Genomic DNA, 23,955 nt, shown 5'->3' on the forward strand with positions numbered 1-23,955 from the left:
TGCTCTTAGACAAAACGTGACAGACAGGTAAACCCTCAGGTAAGCTATACCACTCATCTGAATGACATTCCGTATACTTACTTACACATTGCTTTAATGCAGAGTAAGAGTAAGATAAAGGCAATATATGTTTACAATTATAAACTACAATATGATTACATTTCAATTCACCATCTACAGTGACTGAATATAACCAATCTGATAATTCAGTAAATATGTTAATAAGAACCTTACATTAAGCTAGACTGGAGCTAACTAGCTTAAGATACATGTTTTGCTAGTATTGAGTCAGATTTGCATACCAATTAGTTTAATAGTACTTTAAAATGTGTACATTAGATTTGCTTTTCTTCCTTTACAGGTATTTGATTATGTCGGTCCAGACTCTTAATCAGACATTCAGTTACCACTTGCAGATTGCCAGTTTTGACATCCCTACCCCAATGACCTACCCTGTGTTCATCATGGGTCTCCTGCTCTATCTGTTCTCTGTTTTCTGTAACCTGACCATCATGCTGTTGATCATCACACAGCAGACTCTCCACAAGCCCATGTTTTACATCCTCTTCAGTCTCCCCCTGAATGACCTGGTAGGAATCAGCTCTATGCTACCCAGGGTGTTGTCAGACATCGTGACACAGACTCACTCTGTGTACTACCCTACATGTGTTTTTCAAGCTTTTCTTTGCCACCTGTACGGGGGTGGTGTGCTTTTTGTACTTGCAGCGATGTCAATTGATAGATATTTTGCCATTTGCAAACCACTGCAATACCACTCGATCATGACACCTTTTACACTATGTGTCATTATATCGGCTGCTTGGGGCCTGGACATGGCCATGATATTGACCCTGTTTGCTCTTCAGTCCCGAGTTAAGAGGTGCAAGGCTTACATACTAAATATCTACTGTGACAACCCCTCTCTACTTCGCCTCTCATGTGGAGAAGATGTCACAGCTAACAACATTTATGGTTTGGCTATGACAGTGGTTATGCAGATTATGAGTATTAGTATTCAGCTATTTTCCTATATTAACATTATTGTAATATGCATAATTAATCAACAATCTGACACCAAGAGCAAGGCTGTAAACACCTGTGTTGCTCAGCTAGTGACATTTCTTCTTTTTGAATTGACTTCCACCTTTGTAATACTGTCATATCGCTTCCAGAACATACCTCCTAATACACAGAAACTGTGTGGTATGATGATCTACCTGCTCTTACCAATTATTAATCCCATTATATACGGGATGAAAACAAAGGACATCAGAAAAGCATTTTTCATGGTGGTGAGGAAGAAAAAGATAGCGTTCAAGTGAATATTTCATATATGTCAGCTACATACAGGTTTCCTGTGTGTCTTAGGGCTCATGCGTATATCTCCGCTAATCACATGGAAAATGAATCTGTTTTGGGGCAACATCCACTTACTCTGCTGATGTAGTGTAGGCCGATCAATCCCCTGTCATAGTAAAATACCTAACATCTGTTTAATACCTTTCTTCCTTGACTTGTTTTGAGAATACAATTCAATCGCATTTTGTAAACTGGACATGTTAGGCAGTGGCCTTTTTAAAGGTATGTTTTACTCATGTATTTTATGGGATATCTTAATATATGCATAAAGTTGTTTCATATAAATTGATATATTGCAAGGTGACCTCAGTGTGGAAAATTCTGTCATGTGAATGAGTAGTCCAGCAATTTCCCAAGCCACCCAGACTGAACCACTTGGTCCTGTATTATATTGTTCAATCAGCCAAGAAACCCTATGACATATTATCAATAAGTGGCATTAGGAATGTGAATGTGATTACGAATTATTAAATTGAAAATGAACTGCATCAGTCTATACAAGTCTCTTATGTCATTGTACTCGAGCAGACTATGAGACAGCTGTATGTGTCATTGGTCATCTTACCCAGTCCCAATGATTTTAGATAAGGCCTTTAGACAGCTTTATGGTTTACACAGTCCCAATGACGTAAAGGCCCAGTGCAGTCAAAAATGTGATTTTCTGTGTTTTATATATATTTCCACACTTAATAATGTGAAATTGTGACAATTATGGTAATGCCCTTTTAGTGTAAGGCATGTTCGAAAACATTTCAGCCTGTTTTGGTGTGATGGAGTTTTGGTCACCAGGCAGTAAATTCGGTAAAAGACCAATAAGAAATAGTTTCAAACATCTCTGCCAATAACAGCTAATTTTCAGTTTTTCCCTCCCCACTAAGAAAACTCTGCAAAATTCTTGATTGAGAAATTGCTCGTTGCTATTTTTGTTTCTTTTTGACCATTTTAATTGAAAACAAACACAACATGGTACTTAATTGTTACCCATGTATGATTTGATATTGAGATAAAAACAGCTGCATTGGACCTTTAAGTAAGGCATTTGGAAGGCCTTGTGGTTGTATACTGTTCCTTTAGGAGTTGTGACTGTTAGGGGGCATGTGTGGCGACAGCTGTACTCCACAACCGGGACAGCAGCACCATGGAAACCCAAGGGGACTTCCTTTAGTCTTTCTGTCACAGTTTACCTGTCTTCCGGGGCTGTATCTATAATCACCACAGTACTTTGAGCTTAAACAGTCAGAGCTTGGTCTACCGATTTGCATACTGCTTTCACTCACATTGGGCTGTTTTAAAAGGATAGTTCAGACAAATTTCAAATCTGTACAGATAACTGGCAAATATATAGATTATGAAAGTCAGCACCCCTGAAAACGTGGCTTAGTTTACCTACTCACAACATATCACTATCATCATTGAATGCCAAACAATGGGAGGGGTAGAACCAGTGCTTGACTTTGACTGAAATAGGTGCCGGTGCTCATTTTGGGTGCCGGTACTGTTTATATTTAGGTGCAGGAACTCCACAATACTTTTGAGCTAATATTCTAAAAAAGGAACAGGAGATCAAGCAGTAGAACATGTGTGGCACTAACATAAAACTGCAAAAATTGTTGGAAAGAAAGGAACTTTATGTCCTGAGTACAAAGTGTTATGTATGGGGGAAATTCAACACTTCACTGAGTACCACTCTTTGTATTTTCAAGCATGATGGTGGCTGCATCATGTTTAGGGTATGCTTGTCATCAGCAAAGACTAAGGAGTTTTCTCATGATAAAAATAAACTGATTAGAGCTAAGCACAGGCAAAATCCTAGAGGAAAACCTGGTTCAATCTGCTTTCCAACATACACTGGGAAATTCACCTTTCAGCACAGCAGGACAATAACCTAAACCACAAGGCCAAATATAAACTGGAGCTGCTTACCAAGAGGACATTGAATGTTCATGAGTGGCCTAGTTACAGTGTTGGCTTAAATCGTCTTGAAAATCTATGGCAAGACATTAAAATGTCTGTATAGCAATGATCAACAACCAACTTAAAAAAGTTCCGGGTGTGTATAGACTTACCCAGAAAGGTGCCAAAGCAATAAGACCAAAGGGGGTGTGGTATATGGCCAATATACCATTGGCACGTGCCTGGACACAGCCCTTAGCTGCGGTATTGGCTATATATCACAAACCCCTGAGCTGCCTTATCGCTATTATAAAATGATTAACAACGTAATTAGAGCAGTAAAAATAATGGTTTGTCATACCAGTGGTATCTGATATACCATATCTGTCAGCCAATCAGCATTCACGATTCAAACAACCCAGTTTACAAAATGTATTTTCTCAGGGGGTTGAATACTTACGCAATCATGATATATTAGTGTTTTATTTTTCTTTAATTATAAAAAAACAAAAACATTTTTCTTCAACTTTGACATTACAGAGTATTTTATGTAAATTGTTGACAAAAATGTGTAAAACGTTGGCAAAAATAAATTTAAATCCATTTGAATCCCATCTTGTAAAACAACAACATTTGGAAAAAGTCAATGGGTGTAAATACCTTCTGGAGGCACTGTTAATATTGCAATACAGTTGTTTTAAAATGTTATCATGAATTAGATCAGGGTTCCCCAAACTCGGTCCTGAGTGCTACAGCTTTCTTCTCTCAGCTGGTGGTGAGCATCCTGGCTCAGAATAGGTCTATCTCCTACCCTGTATGCTACCCCCAGGCTCTGCTCATCCACCTGTACGGAGCTGGCTCCTTCACTATCCTGACTGCCATGGCTTATGACAGGTATATCGCTATCTGCTGTCCAAGAAAGCGAAGGTAACCTGCCTAAATGACTACCGCCCCGTAGCACTCATGTCTTTAGCCATGAAGTGCTTTGACAGGCTGGTCATTACTCGCCTCGAGCTAGGGCCATTTCCCGGCTAACCAAAGAGGTGGACCAGCCAATACTTGGGCTACAATACCTCTTTTGTGAAATTAGACCCTTTATTGCCGACACAGAGCCCCGCCGTTCCATCACGACTGGTCTGTCGACGTAACGGTCCGGGGTGGTTTTAACAGGCTCTTTCGTTGCGCCGTCGCCGGATGCCCATCTGCCATCACTTGGCTACACATGCCTCTCCCTAATGTCATAATGCCTTGTCTATTGCTGTTTTGGTTAGTAATTATTGTCTTATTTCACTGTAGAGCACCAGCCCTGCCCAATATGTCTTAGATAGACTTTTTGTTTCACCCCCACACATGCGAGACAAATCCTCTCTCATCGTCACTCAATGCCTAAGTTTACCTCCACTGTACTCACATCCTATCATACCCTTGTCTGTACATTATGCCTTGTATCTATTCTTCCGTGCCCAGAAATCTGCTCATTTTACTCTCTGTTCCGAAAGCACTAGACAACCAGTTCTTATAGCCTTTAGCCGTACCCTTATCCTACTGCTCCCCTGTTTCTCTGGTGATGTAGAGGTTAACCCAGGCCCGGAAGCACCCAGCACCACTCCCATTCCCCAGGATAACCATAAAAGCCTTGGTTTCATGCATGTTAACATGCATTTTAACTCGAGCACACTCTGCCAACCCTGATGTCCTAGCCATGTCTGAATTATGGCTTAGGAAGGCCACCAAAAATACTTAAATTTCCATCCCTAACCATAACATCTTCCGACAAGACAAAACTGCCAAAGGTGGTGGAATTAGTCTGCAGAGTTCTATCACACTATCCAGGTCTGTGCTCAAACAAGGTCTGTGCTCTACTTTTAAAAATCCACCTTTCCAGAAATAAGTCTCTCACCATTGCCGCTAGTTATTGACCCCTTCAGCCCACAGCTGTGCCCTGGACACCATATATGAAATGACTGCCCCCATCTACAGTATCTTCAGAGTTCATACTGCTAGGTGACCTAACCTGGGATATGCGTAACACATGCCGCCCTACAATCTAAGCTAGATGCTCTCAATCTCACACAAATTATTAAGGAATCTACCAGGGAAACTATAAATTCATAACCATGGGCACCCTCTTAGATATCATCCTGACCAACTTGCCCTCCAAATACACCTCTGCTGTCTTCAACCAGGACCTCAGTGATCACTGCCTCATTGCCTGCGTGCGTAATGGGTCCGCGGTCAAACGACCACCCTGATCAATGTCAAATGCTCCCTAAAACACTTGAGCAAGCAGGCCTTTCTAAATGACCTGGCCCGGGTATCCTAGAAGGATATTGACCTCATCCCGTCAGTAAAGGATGCCTGGTTGCTCTTTAAAAGTGCTTTCCTCGCAATCGTAAATAAGCATGCCCCATTCAAAAAATGTAGAACGAAGAACAGATATATCCCTGGGTTCACCCCAGACTTGACTGCCCTTGACCAGCAACAAACTATAATCTGGCTTTCTGCATTAGCATGGAATAGCCCCCACAATATACAACTTTTCAGGGAAGTCAGGACCCAATATACTCAGTCAGTTAGTAAAGTTAAGGCTAGCTTTTTCAAACAGAAATTTGCATCCTGTAGCACTAATTCCAAAAAGTGTTGGGACACTGTAAAGTTCATGGAGAATAAGAGCACCTTCTCCCAGCTGCCCACTGCACTGAGGCTAGGAAACACTATCACCACAAATAAATCTACGATCATTTCAAAAGCATTTTTCTACGGCTGGCCATGCTATCAACCTGGCTATCCCTATCCCGGGCAACAGCTCAGCACCACCTGCTGCACCTTGCCCAAGCCCCCCCCCCCGCTTCTTCTTCACCCGAATCCAGACAGATGAAGTTCTGAATGAACTGCAAAATCTGGATCCCAGCAATTCAGCTGGGCTAGACAATCTGGAATTTCTCTTCCTAAAATTATCCACCGAAATTGTTGCAACCCCTATTACTAGACAGTTCAAACTCTCTTTCGTATCGTCTGAGATCCCAAAAGATTGGAAAGCTGCCGCAGTCATCCCCCTCTTCAAAGGGGAGACATTCTAGACCCAAACTGTTAAAGACCTTAATCATCCTACCCCGCCTTTCTAAGGTCTTCGAAAGCCAAGCTAACAAACAGATCACCGACCATTTCGAATCTCATCGTACCTTCTCCGCTATGCAAACTGGTTTCCGAGCGGGTGATAGGTGCACCTCAGCCACATTCAAGGTCCAAAACGATATCATAACCGCCATCGATAAAAGACAGTACTGTGCAGCCGTCTTCATCGACCAGGCCAAGGCTCTCGACACTGTCAATCACCACATTCTTATCGGCAGACTAATCCTTGGATTCTCAAATGACTGCCTCGCCTGGTTCACCAAATACTTCTCAGGTAGAGTTCAGGGTGTCAAATCGGAGGGCCTGTTGTCCGGACCTCTGGCAGTCTCTATGGAGGTGGCACAGGGTTCAATTCTCAGGCCGACTCTTTTCTCTGTATATATCAATGATGTCGCTCTTGCTGCTGGTGATTCTCTGATCCACCTCTACGCAGACGACACCATTCTGTATACCTCTGGCCTTTCTTTGGACACTATGGTAACTAACCTCCAAACGAGCTTCAATGTCATACAACACTCCTTCCGTGGCCTCCAACTGCTTTTAAATGCTAGAAAAACGAAATGCATGCTCTTCAACCGATTGTTGCCCGCACCCGCCTATCTGACTAGCATCACTACTCTGGACAGTTCTGACTTAGAATATGTGGACAACTACAGATAACTAGGTTAGACTGTCAACTGGTTAGACTGTAAACTCTCCTTCCAGACTCACATTAATTAAGCATCTCCAATCCAAAATTAAATCTATAATCGGCTTCCTATTTCGTAACAAAGCCTCCTTCACTCATGATGCCAAACATACCCTTGTAAAACTGACTATCCTTGACTTCGGCGATGTCATTTACAAAATAGCCTCCAGAACTCTACTCAGCAAACTGGATGTAGTCGATCACAGTGCCATCTGTTTTGTCACCAAAGCCCCACCACTGCGTCACCCATACTACCCACCACTGCGACCTGTATGCTCTCGTTGGGTGGCCCTCACTACATATTTGTCAGCAAACCCACTGGCTCCAAGTTATCTATAAGTCTTTGTTAGGTAAAGCCCCGCCTTATCTCAGCTCACTGGTCACCATAGCAACACCCACTTGTAGTACACGCTCCAGCAGGTATATTTCACTGGTCGTCCCCAAAGCCAACACTTACTTTGGCCGCCTCTCCTTCCAGTTCTCTGCTGCCACTTACTGGAACGAATTGCAAAACTCACTGAAGCTGGAGTCTTATATCTCCCTCTAACTTTAAGCATCAGCTGTCAGAACAGCTTACCAATCCCTGTACCTGTACACAGCCAATCTGTAAATAACACACCCAACTACCTCATCCCCATATTGTTATGTATCCTGTTGCTCTTTTGCACTCCAGTATCTCTACTTGCACATCATTATCTGCTCATCTATCACTCCAGTGTTAACACTAAATTGAAATTATTTCACTACTATGGCCTATTTATTGCCTTACCTCCCTACTCTTCTACATTTGCTCACACTGTACATAGATTTTTCTATTGCATTATTGACTGTACATTTGTTTATGTGCAACTCTGTGTTGTTGTTTTTGTCGCACTGCTTTGCTTTATCTTGGCCAGGTCGCAGTTGTAAAGGAGAACTTGTTCTCAACTGGCCTACCTATCAACACCGTCATCCCTGAAACAATAGACCCACACCAATTCGCATACCGCCCCAACAGATCCACAGATAATGCGATCTCAATCGCACTCCACACTGCCCTTTCCCACCTGGACAAAGGAACACCTATGTGAGATTGCTGTTCATTGACTACAGCTCAGCGTTCAACACCATAGTGCCCACAAAGCCCACAACACATCTGTAAGCTGATCCTCAACACTGGGGCCCCTCGGGGGTGCATGCTTAGTTCCTCCTGTACTCCCTGTTCACCCATGACTGCGTGGCCAAATACGACTCCAACACCATCATTACGTTTGCTGACAACACAACAGTGGTAGGCCTGATCACCGACAACAATGAAACAGACTATAGGGAGGAGGTCAGAGACCTGGGAGTGTGGTACCAGGACAACAACCTCTCCCTCAATGTGGGCAAGACAAGGGAGCTGATTGTGGACTACAGGAAAAGGAGGGCCGATCAGGCCCCCATTAACATTGACGGGGCTGTAGTGGAGGAGCGGGTCGAGAGTTTCAAATCACCAATGAACTATCATGGTCCAAACACACCAAGACAGTTGTGAAGAGGGCACGACAACCCCCCCCCCTCCCATTTGCATACTGGTTTCACTCACATTGGGCTGTTTTAAAGGATAGTTCTGACAAATTTCAAATGTACAGATAACTGGCAAGTATAAAGATTATGAAAGTCAGCACCCGAAAACGTGGCTTAGTTTACCTACTCACAACATATCATTATCATCATTGAATGCCAAACAATGGGAGGGGGACACTGATCCTGAAAAAGGTCTAAAGCTGCACCATCGAGAGCATCCTGAACGGTTGGGGCCAAGCTTCCTGACATCCAGGACCTATAGGCGTTGTCAGAGGAAGGCCCAAAATATTGTCAAAGACTCCAGTCACCCAAGTCATAGACTGTTCTCTTTGCTACCACACAGCAAGCTGTAACGGAGTGTCAAGTCTAGGTCCAAAAGGCTCCTTAACAGCTTCTACCCCCAAGCTATAAGACTGCTGAACAATTTATCAAATGGCCTCCCGGATTGGTTACATTGACACCACCCCCTTTGTTTTGACACTGCTGCTACTCGCTGTTTATTATCTATCTATACCCTTATTATCTATCTATACCCTTACCACTACCGACATGTACAAATGACCTTGACTCTACCCCCACATTGACTCGGTACCACCGGATTTTGATTTGATATGATTGGTAGTTGTTTATACGTGTGTCGTAACAAATGAGCCTCACCAACGACGGATTGGTCAGAACCGCAGTCAGTGTTTTGACCAGTGGCTCTTGGTCATTACACCGTGATGACACACATATAAACAACTGCTATGGTTTGTTTATAACAGCTGTCTTTCAGGATGTAACGTTGATAGTGGTTATATGTACATATATCCTGATCCAGCTCACCTGTTTTGTGAATAAGTCGACCGATGCCCGGAGCAAGGCCAGTCAGACATGTGGTACACATCTGGTAGTGTTGTTATTCTTAGAGTTCAATGCCTGCTTTAGCCTTGATAGCTCATTGATTTTATCAATCAGCTCCATCTCTGAGGAGGGCTTTTTGAGTATCAGTTATGGTGTTCCCACCCATTCTGGATCTCCTCATTTATGGTCTAAAAACTAAAGAAATTCAACAAATGATTCTGGGTATCTGCAAACGAAGGGTATCTTCAGTTAAATGAGAAGAAATACTGCACATGAATGTGATAATACATGTCATGGGCTTTAGGGACAATTTTTAAGGCCTTCCAAAATAAAAGAAAGATACGCTCCTTTGTAAATCAAATTATTTATGTTGAAGAGGCTTCCATTAAAGAACACCCTTTGTGTTCTGTTAGACAGGTAACTCTTGATCCACAATATAGCAGGGGATGTAAAGTCATAACGCATTTGTTTTTCAAGCAGTATGACCGATGTCAAAAGCCGCACTGAAGTCGTAACAAAAAAGTTCCCAAAATCTTATTACTTTCAATTTCTCTCAGCCAGTTAACACTTTGTGTAAGTGCCGTACTGTACATGTTGAATGCCCTTCCCTGTTAGCTGAAAGTCTGTTGTTCATTTGGAATTTTAGGACCCCTTAAGGTATCAAAAATTATGACAAAATGATTTGATGAATCATTGAATTTGTACTTGCTGCTTTTAGCCCATATAAATGCATTCAATAACAGCTTCATACACTGAACAAAATAAAAACGCAACATGTAAAGTGTTCCATGTTTCATGAGCTGAAATAAAAGATGCAAGAAACGTTCCTACATACTCACCAAAAGCTTATTTCTTTCAAATTCTGGGCACAAATGTATTTATAGCCCCATTAGTGATTATTTTTCCTTTGCCAAGATAATCCATCCATTGCGTTGGACAATAAAGGGACACTCTAAAATGTGAAGTTTTATTACACAACACAATGTTTTAAGGGAGCATGCAATTAGCCTGCTGACTGCAGGAATGTCCACCAGAGCTCTTACCAGTTAAATTAATGTTAATTTCTCTACCATAAGCCGCCTCTAACATCATTTTAGAGAATTTGGTAGTACGTCTAGCCGGCCTCACAACCGCAGACCATGTGTAACCACGGCAGCCCAGGACCTCCACATCCAGCTACTTCACCTGCGGGATCGTCTGATATCAGCCACCTGGACAGGTGATGAAACTGTGGGTTTGCACAACTGAATAATTTCTGCACAAACTGTCAGAAACCATCTCAGGGAAGCTCATCTGCGTGCTCGTCGTCCTCACCAGGGTCTTGACCTGACTGTAGTTTGGCATCGTATGCGACTTCAGTGGGCAAATGCTCACCTTCGATGGCCACTGGCACGCTAGAGAAGCGTGCTCTTCACGGATGAATCCCGGTTTTAACTGTACCGGGCAGATGGCAGACAGTGTGTATGGCATTGTGTGTGCGAGCGGTTTGCTGATATCAGCTTTGTGAACAGAGTTCCCCATGGTGGCGGTGGGGTCATGGTATGGGCAGGCATAAGCTACTGACAACTAACACAATTGCATTTTAATCGATGGCAATTTGAATGCACAGAGATACCGTGACGAGATCCTGAGGCCCATTGTCATGCCATTCATCCACCACCAACTCATGTTTCAACATGATAATGCACGGCCCAATGCCACAAGGATCTGTACACCATTTCTGGAAGCTGAAAATGTCCCTGTTCTTCCATGGCCTGCATACTCACTAGACATGTCACCCATCGAGCACATTTGGGATGCTCTGGGTCGACATGTATATGACAGCTGACACATTTTCCTGGGGATTTTTTATTTTGCTAATTTGATTACCGTGGGGCCATGGACATCGACATCGACTGTAGGGGTTTACTAAGGGTTGGCGGATTGGTCGGCTGTTTGAGCCAGTAAAGTGTGCTTTGCTATTCTAATCGACTTTTTGGAATTCAAAATTACAGTGATTGTCTTTCATAATTTTGTCAGTTATGCGTGGATGTGTATGTTCAGAATTTGTTGTTGGAATGTCATTCCTAAATTTGCTAATCCTGCTGACGAAAAAATTATTAAAGTAGTTGGGAATATCAGTTGGTTGTGTGATGAATGAGTCATCTGATTCAATGAAGGATGGAGCTTAGTTTGCCTTTTTGCCCAAAATGTAATTTAAGGTGTTCCAAAGCTTTTTAGCATTAATCCTTTAAATCATATATCTTTGTTTCATAGTACAGTTTCTTCTACTTTTTGTTCAGTATAATAACGATTTCTCAGTTAACATTGTTTGCCAATCGGCTATGCAGCCAGAATTATTTGCCATTCCTTTTGCCTCACCCCTCTCATCTGTACCATCCACAGAGATTTAACAGATTTTACTATCTAAGTGAGTTTATAAACTGGGTGGTTCGAGCCCTGAATGCTGATTGGCTGACAGCCATGGTATATCAGACCGTATACCACGGATATGACCCCAAAATATTTTTTTCTGCTCTAATTACGTTGGTAACCAGTTTAGAATAGCAATAAGGCACCTCAGGGGTTTGTGATATGTGTTGTGCATGAGAACAGCCCTTAGCCATGGCATATTGGCCATATACCACACCTCCTCAGGCCTTAATGCTTAATTAAGATAGTCAGGATATGAATGTTATCTTTTAGTAGCAAGTTATCGATTTCATGAACTTTGTTTCTTAGGCTACATATGTTAATGTAAACCATTTTATTTGCAATTTTCTGAGATTAATTATATTTTTTTTGCTTTACTGGGAGGATTTTCAGAGGTAGGCATTACAGTGATATTTGTTAGGTTAAACAGCCTCTGCGCTATCTCATGCACACTGTCACGCCTTGGTCATAGTATTTTGTGTTTTCGTTAATTAGTTGGTCAGGCCAGGGTGTGACATGGGTTTATGTTGTTGTATTTCGTGTTGGGGTTTTGTAGTTATTGGGATTGCGGTTGAGTAGGGGTGTTGCATAGGCTTGGCTGCCTGAGGCGGTTCTCAATCAGAGTCAGGGGATTCTCGTTGTCTCTGATTGGGAACCGTATTTAGGTAGCCTGGGTTTCACTTTGTATTTCGTGGGTGATTGTTCCTGTCTCTGTGTTAGTGTTCACCAGACAGGCTGTATAGGTTTTTTCACATTCCGTTTGTTGTTTTTTGTATTTATAAGTTATTTCATGTACCGCGATTCATTCATTAAAAACATGAGTAACCAACACGCTGCATTTCGGTCCGACTCTCTTTCGACAAACGAAGAACGCTGTTACAGAATCACCCACCACACACGGACCGAGCAGCATGTTAACAGGCAGGAGCCACAGGAGAGGCAACAGAAGCAGCTTCAGTGGGAGAGGCTGCACCACTTGGAGAATTGGACATGGGAGGAAGAACTGGACGGAAAAGGACCCTAGGCTCAGCCTGGTGAATATCGCCGCCCCAAAGAGGAACTAGAGGCGGATAAAGCGGAGAGGCGCTGGTATGAGGAGGCAGCACGGCGACGTGGATGGAAGCCCGGGAATCAGCCCCAAAAATTTCTTGGGGGGGGGGGCTTACAGGGAGTATGGCTACGCCAGGTAGGAGACCTGCGCAAACTCCCTGTGCTTACCGGGGGCTAGAGAGACCGGGCAGGCACCGTGTTATGCAGTGGTGCGCAAGGTGTCCCCAGTGCGGGTGCATAGCCCGGTGCGGTATATTTCAGCTCCGCGTATAGATTTAGCGTCGAGCCAAATGCCATGAAGCCGGCTCTACGCATCTGGTCCCCAGTGCGTCTCCTTGGGCCGGCTTACATGGCACCAGCCTTACGCTCGGTGTCCCCGGTTCGCCTGCATAGCACAGTGCGGGCTATTCCACCTTGCCGCACTGGCAGAGCGACCGGGAGTATTCAAACAGGTAAGGTTGGGCAGGCTCGGTGCTCAAGAGCTCCAGTGCGCCTGCACGGTCCGGTCTACCCAGTACCACCTCCACACCCCAGCCCTCCGGTGGCAGCTCCCCGCACCAGGCTTCCTGTGCGTGTCCTCGGCCCAGTACCACCAGTGCCAGCACCACGCATCAGGCCTACAGTGCGCCTTGCCTCTCCAGCGCTGCCGGAGCCTTCCTCCTCTCCTGCGCTGCTGGAGTCTCCTGCCTGTTTAGCGCAGCCCAAGCCTTCCTCCTCTCCTGCGCAGCCGGAGCCTCCCGCCTGTTCAGCGCTGTCAGAGCCTTTCTACTCTCCTGCGCTGCTGGAGTCTCCCGCCTGTTTAGCGCGGCCGGAGCTGCCAGTCTGCATGGAGCAGCCGGAGCTGTCAGTCAGCAAGGAGCTGTCAGTCTGCAAGGAGCTGTCAGTCTGCATGGAGCTGTAAGTCTGCAAGGTGCTGTCAGTCTGCAAGGAGCTGTCAGTCTGCAAGGAGCTTCCAGTCTGCATGGAGCAGCCAGAGCTGTCAGTCTGCAAGAAGCCGCCAGAGCTGTCAATCTACATAGAGCCGCCAGAGCCGCCAGTCAGCATGGAGCAGCCAGATCCGTCAGTCAGCCAGACTCTTCCAGATCTGCCAGTCAGCCAGACTCTTCCGGATCTGCCAGTCAGCCAAACTCTTCCAGATCTGCCAGTCAGCCAGACTCTTCCAGATCTGCCAGTCAACCAGACTCTTCCAGATCTGCTAGTCAACCAGACTCTTCCAGATCTGCTAGTCAACCAGACTCTTCCAGATCCGTCAGTCAGCCAGGATCTGCCAGAACTGCCAGCCAGCCAGGATCTACCGGATTCAACTACCTGGCTGGGCTTCCTCTCAGTGCTGGGCTTCCTCTCAGTGCTGGGCTTCCTCTCAGTGCTTGGCTTCCTCTGTCCCGAGCTGCCCCTCTGTCCCGAGCTGCCTCTCTGTCCCGAGCTGCCTCTCTGTCCCGAGCTGCCCCTCTGTCCCGAGCTGCCCCTCTGTCCCGAGCTGCCCGTCTGTCCCGAGCTGCCCCTCAGTCCAGTGGGGTTCTGGGTGAGGACTACTAGGCCATGGTCGGCGGCGAGGGTGGACAATCCTAGGACGCGAGGAGGGGGGACTAAGACATTCATAGAGTGGGTTCCACGTCCCGAGCCGGAGCCGCCACCATGGACAGACGCCCACCCGGACCCTCCCTATTGTTTTGATGTGCGTCCGGGAGTCCGCACCTTAGGGAGGGGGTTCTGTCACGCCCTGGTCTATATTTATTATGTTATCTTCATTTATTGGGTCAGGCCAGGGTGTGACATGGGTTTATTTGTAGTGTGTTTCGTCTTGGGGTTGTGTGGGGTATATAGATTAGTCTATGGCTGCCTGAGGCGGTTCTCAATCAGAGTCAGGTGATTATCGTTGTCTCTGATTGGGAACCATATTTAGGTAGCCTGGATTTCACTGTGTGTTTGTGGGTGATTGTTCCTGTCTCTGTGTTTGTTGCACCAGTCAGGGCTGTTTCAGTTTTCGACGTTTGTTGTTTTGTATTGTTTGTGTTTTCTTCATCATTAAAGATGGATCTAACGAACCACGCTGCATTTTGGTCCGATCCTTGTTCCACCTCTGCGTCAGAGGAGGAGTTGGAAGAAACCCATTACAGTAGTGAAGTAATTACAATTTTGCAGATTAACACTGGAGTGATAGATGAGCAAATGATGTTGTGCAAGTAGTGATACTGGTGTGCAAAAGAACAGAAAAGTAAATAAAAAACAATATGGAGATGAGGTAGGTAGATTGGGTGGGCTATTTACAGATGGACTATGTACAGCTGCAGCGATCGGTTAGCTGCTCAGATAGCTGATGTTTAAAGTTAGTGAGGGAAATGTAAGTCTCCAACTTCAGCAATTTTTGCAATTTGTTCCAGTCATTGGCAGCAGAGAACTGGAAGGAAAGGTGGCCAAAGGAGGTGTTGGCTTTGGGAACCAGTGACCAGTGAGATCTACCTGCTGGAGCGCGTGCTACGGGTGGGTGTTGTAATCGTGACCGGTGAGGTAAGGTGGAGCTTTACCTAGCATAGACTTATAGATGACCTGGAGCCAGTGGGTCTGGCGACGAATATGTAGCTAGGGCCAGCTGAGAGTGAAGGAGGCTTTGTTGCGAAATAGATAGCCGATTCTAGATTTGATTTTGGATTGGAGATGTTTGATATGAGTCTGGAAGGAGAGTTTACAGTCTAGCCAGACACCTAGGTATTTTTAGTTGTCCACATATTCATAGTCCACATAATGTGTTGTATTGGAATTGTCCCAAACATAACACTTTGTATTCAGAACAAAAAGTTAATTGCACCTCGCCACATTGTTTGCAGTATTTTATTATTTTACCAGATAAGTTGACTGAGAACACATTCTCATTTACAGCAATGATCTGGGGAATAGTTACAAGGAAGAGGAGGTGGGATGAATGAGCCAACTCTAACCTGGATGATTAGGTGACCGTGATGGTATGAGGGCCAGATTGGGAATTCAGACTGGACACCAGGGTGAACACCCATACTTGAATAATAAGTGCCATGGGATCTTTCATGACCACAGAGAGTCAGGACACCCGTTTAACGTCCCATCTGAAAGACGGCACCCTACACAGGGCAATGTCCCCAAACACTGCCCTGGGGCACTGGGATATTTTTTTTAGACCAGAAGAAAGGGTGCTTCCTACTGGCCCTCCAACACCACTTCCAGCAGCGTCTGGTCTCCCATCCAGGGACCAACCAGGACCAACACTGCTTAGTTTGGGAGAAGATGTACATATATGGAGGAACATAAATACTATAACACAAGAGAGAGATACACTTATAGAATGCATTTGCCATTCTGGTAAAATGCATTGTCTATTGTATAGGAGAGGAGACCAGAGGAGACCAGAGGAGGCCATAGATGTATAGAATAGCTGAACACTTAAAACAGACCACATGAAGGGAAGGTGACTCATAGGCGCCAGGACAGCTGGACATACCAAGGCCAGAGGGATATACAAAGGAGGGGGTCAGTCAAATGACCAACTGATGGATTATATGCATAGCCCACATATTTTTACGACATGGAGATGCTGAAGGAATGACAGAGGAGACACATAGCCTGCTGATCCGAGATAAAGACACACATACAAAGGAACACATTGAGCTAAGTGCAGAGCCAAAGCATAGGCCTGTAAAATAGAGGAATGTATAGTATTTTTAGTATAGCTGGACACGCTAAAAACTGAGGAGACACATAGTCTGCTGATCCTAGATAACACACAAACAGAATAATGCATTTAGCTAAGTGCAGGGACAAAGCAAGGGTCTTGTCACCATTATAATCTGACGGAAAGCAGATATGGGCGTTATTGGGCGTGAACAAGCAGGATGCAGAGATTGGGATGTAACTTCATTTGCATGTGGGATGGACTCATATGTTATATAAATCAGAGCGAATACTCTGTAAAAGGTGTGTGTTCCGTGGGGTACTCCGGCTTGCTATACTCCTGTATTAAAAGTCTATAATTGAATTCAAAGTTCTTGTAAGCGTTATATTTGAACCGATTTTCCACGACATTAGCTTCAGATCAAGCCAGCAGTGGGATGCAGGGTGGTATGCTGCTGGCTTGTTGCAAAAAGGATGCATGTTTTGGAATATTTTTCTTCTGTACAGGCTTCCTTTTCTGGTAATTAGGCTAGTATTGTGGAGTAACTACAATGTTGTTATTCAGTGAAGGCTGCTGGGGGGAGGATGGCTCATAAAGGCTGGAAAGGAGCGAATGAAATGGCATCAAACAATGTGTTTTAGGATTTAATACCACTCCACTTATCCCCTACAGACTTACCACGAGCCCGTCCTCCCCAATTAAGATGCCACCAACCTCCTGTGTTGTTGATCCATCCTCAGTTCTCTCTTATCACAGCCATTAAACTCTGTAACTGTTTTAAAGTCACCATTGGCCTCATGTTGAAATCCCTGAAAGGTTTCCTTCCCCTCCGGCAACTGCGTTAGGAAGGACGCCTGTTTCTTTGTAGTGACTGGGTGTTTTGATACCCTATTCAAGTGTAATTAGTATGTTCACCATGCTCAAAGGGATATTCATTGCCTGCATTTTTCATTTTTACCCATCTTCCAATAGGTACCCTTCTTTGCAAGACATTGGTCTGTGTTTGAAATGTCCTTCTCGACTGAGGGATCTTAATAACCTCTTACATCTATGGGGGCGCTATTTCATTATTGGATTAAAAAACGTGGCCGTTTTAAGCGCAATATTTTGTCACAAAAAGATGCTCGACTATGCATATAATTGACAGCTTTGGAAAGAAAACACTCTGACGTTTCCAAAACTGCAAAGATATTGTCTGTGAGGGCTCCAGAACTGATGCTACAGGCGAAACCAAGATGAAACTTCAAACAGGAAATGAGCAGGATTTTTGAGGCTCTGTTTTTCATTGTCTCCTTATATGGCTGTGAATGCGCAAGGAATGAGCCTCCCGATCTATCGTTTCCCCAAGGTGTCTGCAGCATTGTGACGTATTTGTAGGCATATCATTGGAAGATTGACCATAAGAGACTACATTTGCCAGGTGTCCGCCCGGTGTCCTCCGTCGAAATTGGTGCGTCATCTTCGGCTGCACGTCTTTTTCCAAGCGATTCAGAGGTGAAAGTAGACATCCACGAACGATATATCAATGAAGAGATATGTGAAAAACACCTTGAGGATTGATTCTAAACAGCGTTTGCCGTGTTTCAGTCGATATTATGGAGTTAATTTGGAAAACAGTTTGCCATTTTGATGACTGAAATTTCTTTTTTTTTTGGTACCCTAACGTGATGTACAAAACAGAGCGATTTCTCCTACACAAAGAATCTTTCAGGAAAAACTGAACATTTGCTTTGTAACTGAGAGTCTCCTCATTGAAAACATCCGAAGTTCTTCAAAGGTAAATGATTTTATTTGAATCCTTTTCTGTTTTTTGTGCAAATGTTGCCCGCTAAATGCTACGCTAAATGCTACGCTAGCTATCTATACTCTTACACAAATGCTTGTTTTGCTATGGTTCAAAAGCATATTTTGAAAATCTGAGATGACAGTGTTGTTAAGAAAAGGCTAAGCTTGAGAGCTAGCACAGTCATTTAATTTAATTTGCGATTTTCATAAATAGTTAACGTTACGTTATGCTAATGAGCTTGAGGCTATATCTGGATACAGGTTTTTTTCATAGCCAAACGTGAACAAAACGGAGCGATTTGTCCTACACAAACAATATTTTTTGAAAAACTGAAGATTTGCTATCTAACTGAGAGTCTCCTCATTGAAAACATCTGAAGTTCTTCAAAGGTAAATGATTTTATTTGAATGGTTTTCTTGTTTTTGTGAAAATGTTGCTGGCTGAATTCTAGGCTTATAGCTATGCTAGCTATCAATACTCTTACACAAATGCTTGTTTAGCAATGGTTGAAAAGCATATTTTGAAAATCTGAGATGGCAGTGTTGTTAACAAAAGTCTAAGCTTGAGAGCAAATATATTTATTTCATTTCATTTGCGATTTTCATGAATAGTTAACGTTGCGTTATGCTAATGAGCTTGAGGCTATAAATAGGATCCCGGATCCGGGATTGCTCGACGCAAGAAGTTAAAGCTACAGTGCATTTGGAAAGTATTCAGACCCCTTCCCCTTTTCCACATTTTGTTACGTTACAGCCTTATTCTAAAATGGATGAAATAATTTGTTTCCCTCAGTGTCTACACACAATACCCCATAATGACAAAGCAAAAACTGATTTTAGAAGGGCCTTAGTCAGGGAGGTGACCAAGAACCCAATGGTTACTCTGACAGAGCTCCAGATTTCCTCTGTGGAGATGGGAGAAACTTCCAGAAGTACAACCATCTCTGTAGCACTCCACCAATCAGGCCTTTATGGTAGAGTGGCCAGATGAAAGCCACTCCTCAGTAAAAGGCACATGACAGCCTGCTTAGAGTATGTCTAAAGGCACCGAAATGAGTCAGAGACCATGGGAAACAAGATTCTCTGGTCTGATGAAACCAAGATTGAACTCTTTGGCCTGAATGCCAATCATCACGTCTGGAGGAAACATGGCACCATCCCTACGGCGAAGCATGGTGGTGGCAGCATCATGCTTTTCAGTGGGAGGGACTGGGAGACAAGTCAGGATCGAGCAACGACCCTAAGCACATAGCCAAGACAATGCAGGAGTGGCTTCGGTGTCTCTGAATGTCCTTGAGTGGCCCAGTCTGAGCACGCACTTGAACCCAGTCGAACATCTCTGGATAGACCTGAAAATAGCTGTGCAGCGAAGATGATCTCAGGGTCCAATGGTGTAGTAGCAGGGTTGTACAGACGTGAGAGTGCGCCAGGCTTCACATTCTTGGACCCCAGGTGGTGGGAGATAGTGAAATGGAAAAGAGTGAATAACAGGGCCCATCTCGCCTGCCTGGAGTTGAGGCACTTGGCAGTGCGGAGATATTCCAGGTTCTTATGGTCCAATCACACCAAGAATGGATGCAGCCGTCCATCGCTTTGGTCGAAGAGATGTGGAGTGAATGAATACTTGAAAAAACATACCACTACAAAAACAAATCCTAAACATGAAATTATGTATTGATAGTTAATAAGCTCTTTAATTTATTTTTCTGTTTCAAGTACAGTATTTTGTTCCTCACAATGAGTCACACATATTTTTCAAGACATGACCTCTCTTGAGAGACGAACCCATTATTTGAAGATCAACTATTAGATATCTCAGAGGAATGGCGAATGTTCCACACAGTCTCTATAAATACCTTACCAAGTCATATGATAGAGTTAGTTTCTCTCGTAGTTTCAGGTAATGATTTCTCTCAAGCGTGAGTCATATACATTTTCTACTGTGATTTCCTCACTATATGATTTGTTTTAAAATTGGGTGTCATGACTCACCACATTGAGTTTTTAAAAGAAGGGGAGCCTGGTCACATGCAAATCATTTTTATGCTGTGGAAAATCAACTGTATGGAAAAGGTTGATTTCCCCCCCATAAACAAGCAGTATTCATCCATGGTCATAATCTTGTTCCAGTATTCTGTTAACATAAATGTCAAAGTAATGTATTATTGTCCATTTTTTATACAGTTCTAATATTCTGAACTACTAACATGTATTGATGAATTGATTTATTAATGACTCAACTATTCATCAATTTTCATAATGTGACTATAATAATGTTTTCATTGTTAAAATGTATTGTAAACATAACAGTTGTTGTCGTACATCTACAGGCTTGAAGAGGAAAACCTGAATCCGAGAAAATGGATGACTTCTCAAATGTGTCTTCTGTTTTGACACTAGAAGGCTTCAATATCCCCACTGAAAGTGCATTTTCCGCATTTATTTTCGCCATACTGAGCTATATGGTCATTCTCTTCTGTAATCTGGTCCTGATTCTCACCATCATCCTCAATAGGAGTCTCCACCAGCCCATGTACCTTCTGCTGCTAAACCTACCCATCAATGACCTTATAGGCTCCACGGCACTCTTTACACAGCTCATCAAAGAGCTTTTACTTGACACAAGGACCATTCAATACTCTGCTTGTGTCACACAAGCTTTCTTTATTCATGTCTATGTAACAGGATCTGTGTTCATTCTGACTGCTATGGCGTATGACAGATACATTGCCATATGTTCCCCTTTGAGGTACAACACATTGATGACCAATGCTCATCTCAGGAAAATCATCACACTGCTATGGGTGTGTGACTTGATGTTAATTGGAGTGCTCTTTTTCCTGCTGCTTCGATTACCACGCTGCAGATCTCTGATGTCACACCCATACTGTGACAATCCCTCCCTGTTGAAACTGGTCTGTGCTAACACAGCCATCAATAACATCTATGGACTCTTTATTACTGCCCTCTTGCAGGTCATAGTTGTTTCTTCCATCCTCTACACTTACGTTCAGATACTTGTCACCTGTTTTAGAAACAAAGGATCAGCTGACACTAAAAGCAAAGCTCTGCAGACTTGTGCTACACATTTAATTGCTTTTATCCTCTTAGAGTGTTTAGGTCTTCTCACTATTATTTCATACAGACTGAGCCAATTTTCGCCGCAGTTACGGAGACTCATAGGAGTTTCCACAGTAATTTTCCCCCCAACTTTAAATCCAATCATATATGGTCTTAAAACAAAGGATATCAGAGTAAAAGCAATTCATTTCTTGCGGACAAAGATCTTTCCATCCTAGGCTATGTTTTCAATAGTAGACATAGATTTGAAGAGAACCACTACATCATTTATCCAAAACTATATGAATTGTTGACATTTGTCACGATCTACTCAGTGCGATTGTATTTAGGCTATTTTGCTGTTTTTTACAGTCTGGCAGCTTGATGTACCCCTTGTTGTTATCTTTATTTATAATAACTGTAAATGTATCACTTGTATTACAAAACCGGTAAACCAATTAAACACCCCGGGGTATCAAGAAATCACTCACCTGATTTGAAATGACATAAGAGTCATTGTCGGGTGCCATTCATTTTAGGCCCTAGGATGTTAGTGTTAATCAGAGACTGATTTTGTTGGAACAAATTAAATAAACCCATAAATACACTTATAAACGGTTTGGGTCAACCAACAACAGTCAACGTAAATAGAAGATCATATTTTGAATGAACTAGTAAGAAGATTTTAACCCTGTGCTTATTGTGGATTGTCAAGGTTTCACAAGACAATGTAAATTATGCCGTCAATGGGAAGCTCTTAGCTGCCTACTCCTCGTGTCCTCTCCTCTATCCTCGTCTCCTTCTCAAAGCCCATTGGATGAGAAAGTCAGAGGTCCCTCCCCTGTGACCTTCTCCTCCAATGGGTTTTGAGAAGGAGACGAGGATAGAGAGAGAGGACGCGAGGAGTGTGAAATTAAGATCTTCCTAAAGACATCAAACTATGAGAGACATTTAAAACCATTTGAAGCCCCCCTATGACAGAGGTCATTCATCCTGTGATATCTTTGATCATGGTTATAATTGTCTGCATTTTAAAATGCATTAAATAAAACAATGAACTTGCGTAGTGCCTATCTTTCCTACTTCATGGGACTTTTTTTTACATTTATTTAACCAGGCAAGTCAGTTCAGTACAAATCCTTATTTTCAATGACGGCCTAGGAACAGTGGGTTAGCTGCCTCTTCAGGGGCAGAACGACAGATTTATACGTTGTCAGCTTGGGGGTTTGAACTTGCAACTTTCCGGTCACTAGTCCAACGCTCTAACCACTAGGCTACCCTGCCGCCCCTTCATGTATAAAGATGGATCAACACCACAGATGGCGTGAGACATGGACTCATCTTGACTCGGCTTATTGATCTGTGGACATACGTCTAAAATTGATAAACTGATTTCCAATATCTTCAACATTGGTCTGATTTGGTAAAATAATGTTGAATTTAATCATGTCCAATTAATACTCTGGCAATATTGCCCTGGATTCTCAAATGCAAACACAAAAACAAATTGTTATATATCGGCCTATGCATTCCATCTGCCATGTTATGTCTGGTCACATTAAAGACATGACATCCCATTCCAATCAGTGTGTCTGCTGTGTAATGACCTCGTGTTTCAGTTGAAGGCCTACAGTAACAACCGTGTTCCTCTTCTAACCATCTTACAAACCCATACCACAAAACAAGACATATTTCAAATGCAGAAAATGAGACATACACATTTCTATTTAGGTCTAGAAATTGTCTTCATCTCTAAAGTCTGTGATGCTGATTACAACAATGTTGATGAATTTAATTAGTTCACAGCGCCCACTAATGTATTTGTTTTGCACAAAATACAGCCGAGAATCCAGTGTTTCACCATTGTTTCAGGTAAATGATTCAGTCTGGAAACTCTCCAGTAGAGGCATCAGCGTCCTCTCAGAAACGACCTAAGGGCGCTTTTAGCCCAAGTGGATAAAAGTGGGTTCTGAAGATTTGGTCTATTGATTGTAGTGTAACACCCTTCATCACAGCTCAGATACAACTCAGTTCCAGGCTGAATCAAAGAAATGAAACAATACTTAAAAAGGCTAGAAAACAAATATAAAGTGAACATGTGTCAGGAAAAGAGTACTCCTCTTTTAAGAGTTAAGAGTACTCCACTCCTCAGTAAAAGGCACATGACAGCCTGCTTGGAGTATGTCTAAAGGCACCTAAAGGAGTCAGAGACCATGGGAAACAAGATTGTCTGGTCTGATGAAACCAAGATTGAACTCTTCTGGCCTGAATGCCAATCATCACGTCTGGAGGAAACCTGGCACCATCCCTACGGTGTCACGGCTTTCGTTGTGGGAAGGAGGAGCGGACCAAAATGCAGCGTAGTTGTGATTCATTTTATTAAATAAGGAAACTATACACGATTAAACTAACAAAATAACTAGCGTACTGTTACGGATACAGTTATCCTGTGTGTGTGTGTATCCTGTGTGTGTGTTTCTTTTCTCTCCTTCTCCCCTCACAGGTGAAAATCATCACTCCCCAATCAGTCAACAATCAA

General features: G+C 43.3%; 2 protein-coding genes across 2 annotated transcripts; both read left to right on the top strand.

Moving 5' to 3' along the window:
- Positions 1-371: 371 nt before the first annotated feature.
- Positions 372-9,592, top strand: LOC135545093 (olfactory receptor 1N2-like). The gene is given in 3 exon segments (XM_064972734.1): positions 372-939; positions 9,343-9,557; positions 9,560-9,592. Coding segments are annotated over 3 exon segments (816 nt in total).
- An 11,124-nt stretch (positions 9,593-20,716) lies between these two features.
- LOC135545315 (putative gustatory receptor clone PTE03) lies at positions 20,717-21,655 on the top strand. The gene has a single exon (XM_064972932.1). The coding sequence runs from the start codon at positions 20,717-20,719 to the stop codon at positions 21,653-21,655; it is 939 nt and encodes a 312-aa protein (XP_064829004.1).
- The last annotated feature ends 2,300 nt before the right edge of the window (positions 21,656-23,955 follow it).

Source organism: Oncorhynchus masou, chromosome 9 (assembly GCF_036934945.1).
Source record: "Oncorhynchus masou masou isolate Uvic2021 chromosome 9, UVic_Omas_1.1, whole genome shotgun sequence".
NCBI lineage: Eukaryota > Metazoa > Chordata > Actinopteri > Salmoniformes > Salmonidae > Oncorhynchus > Oncorhynchus masou.

What these genes read in the sequence shown, in the direction of transcription:
- LOC135545315 (XM_064972932.1), top strand. Translation starts at nt 20,717, where the DNA reads ATGGATGACTTCTCAAATGTGTCTTCTGTTTTGACACTAGAAGGCTTC.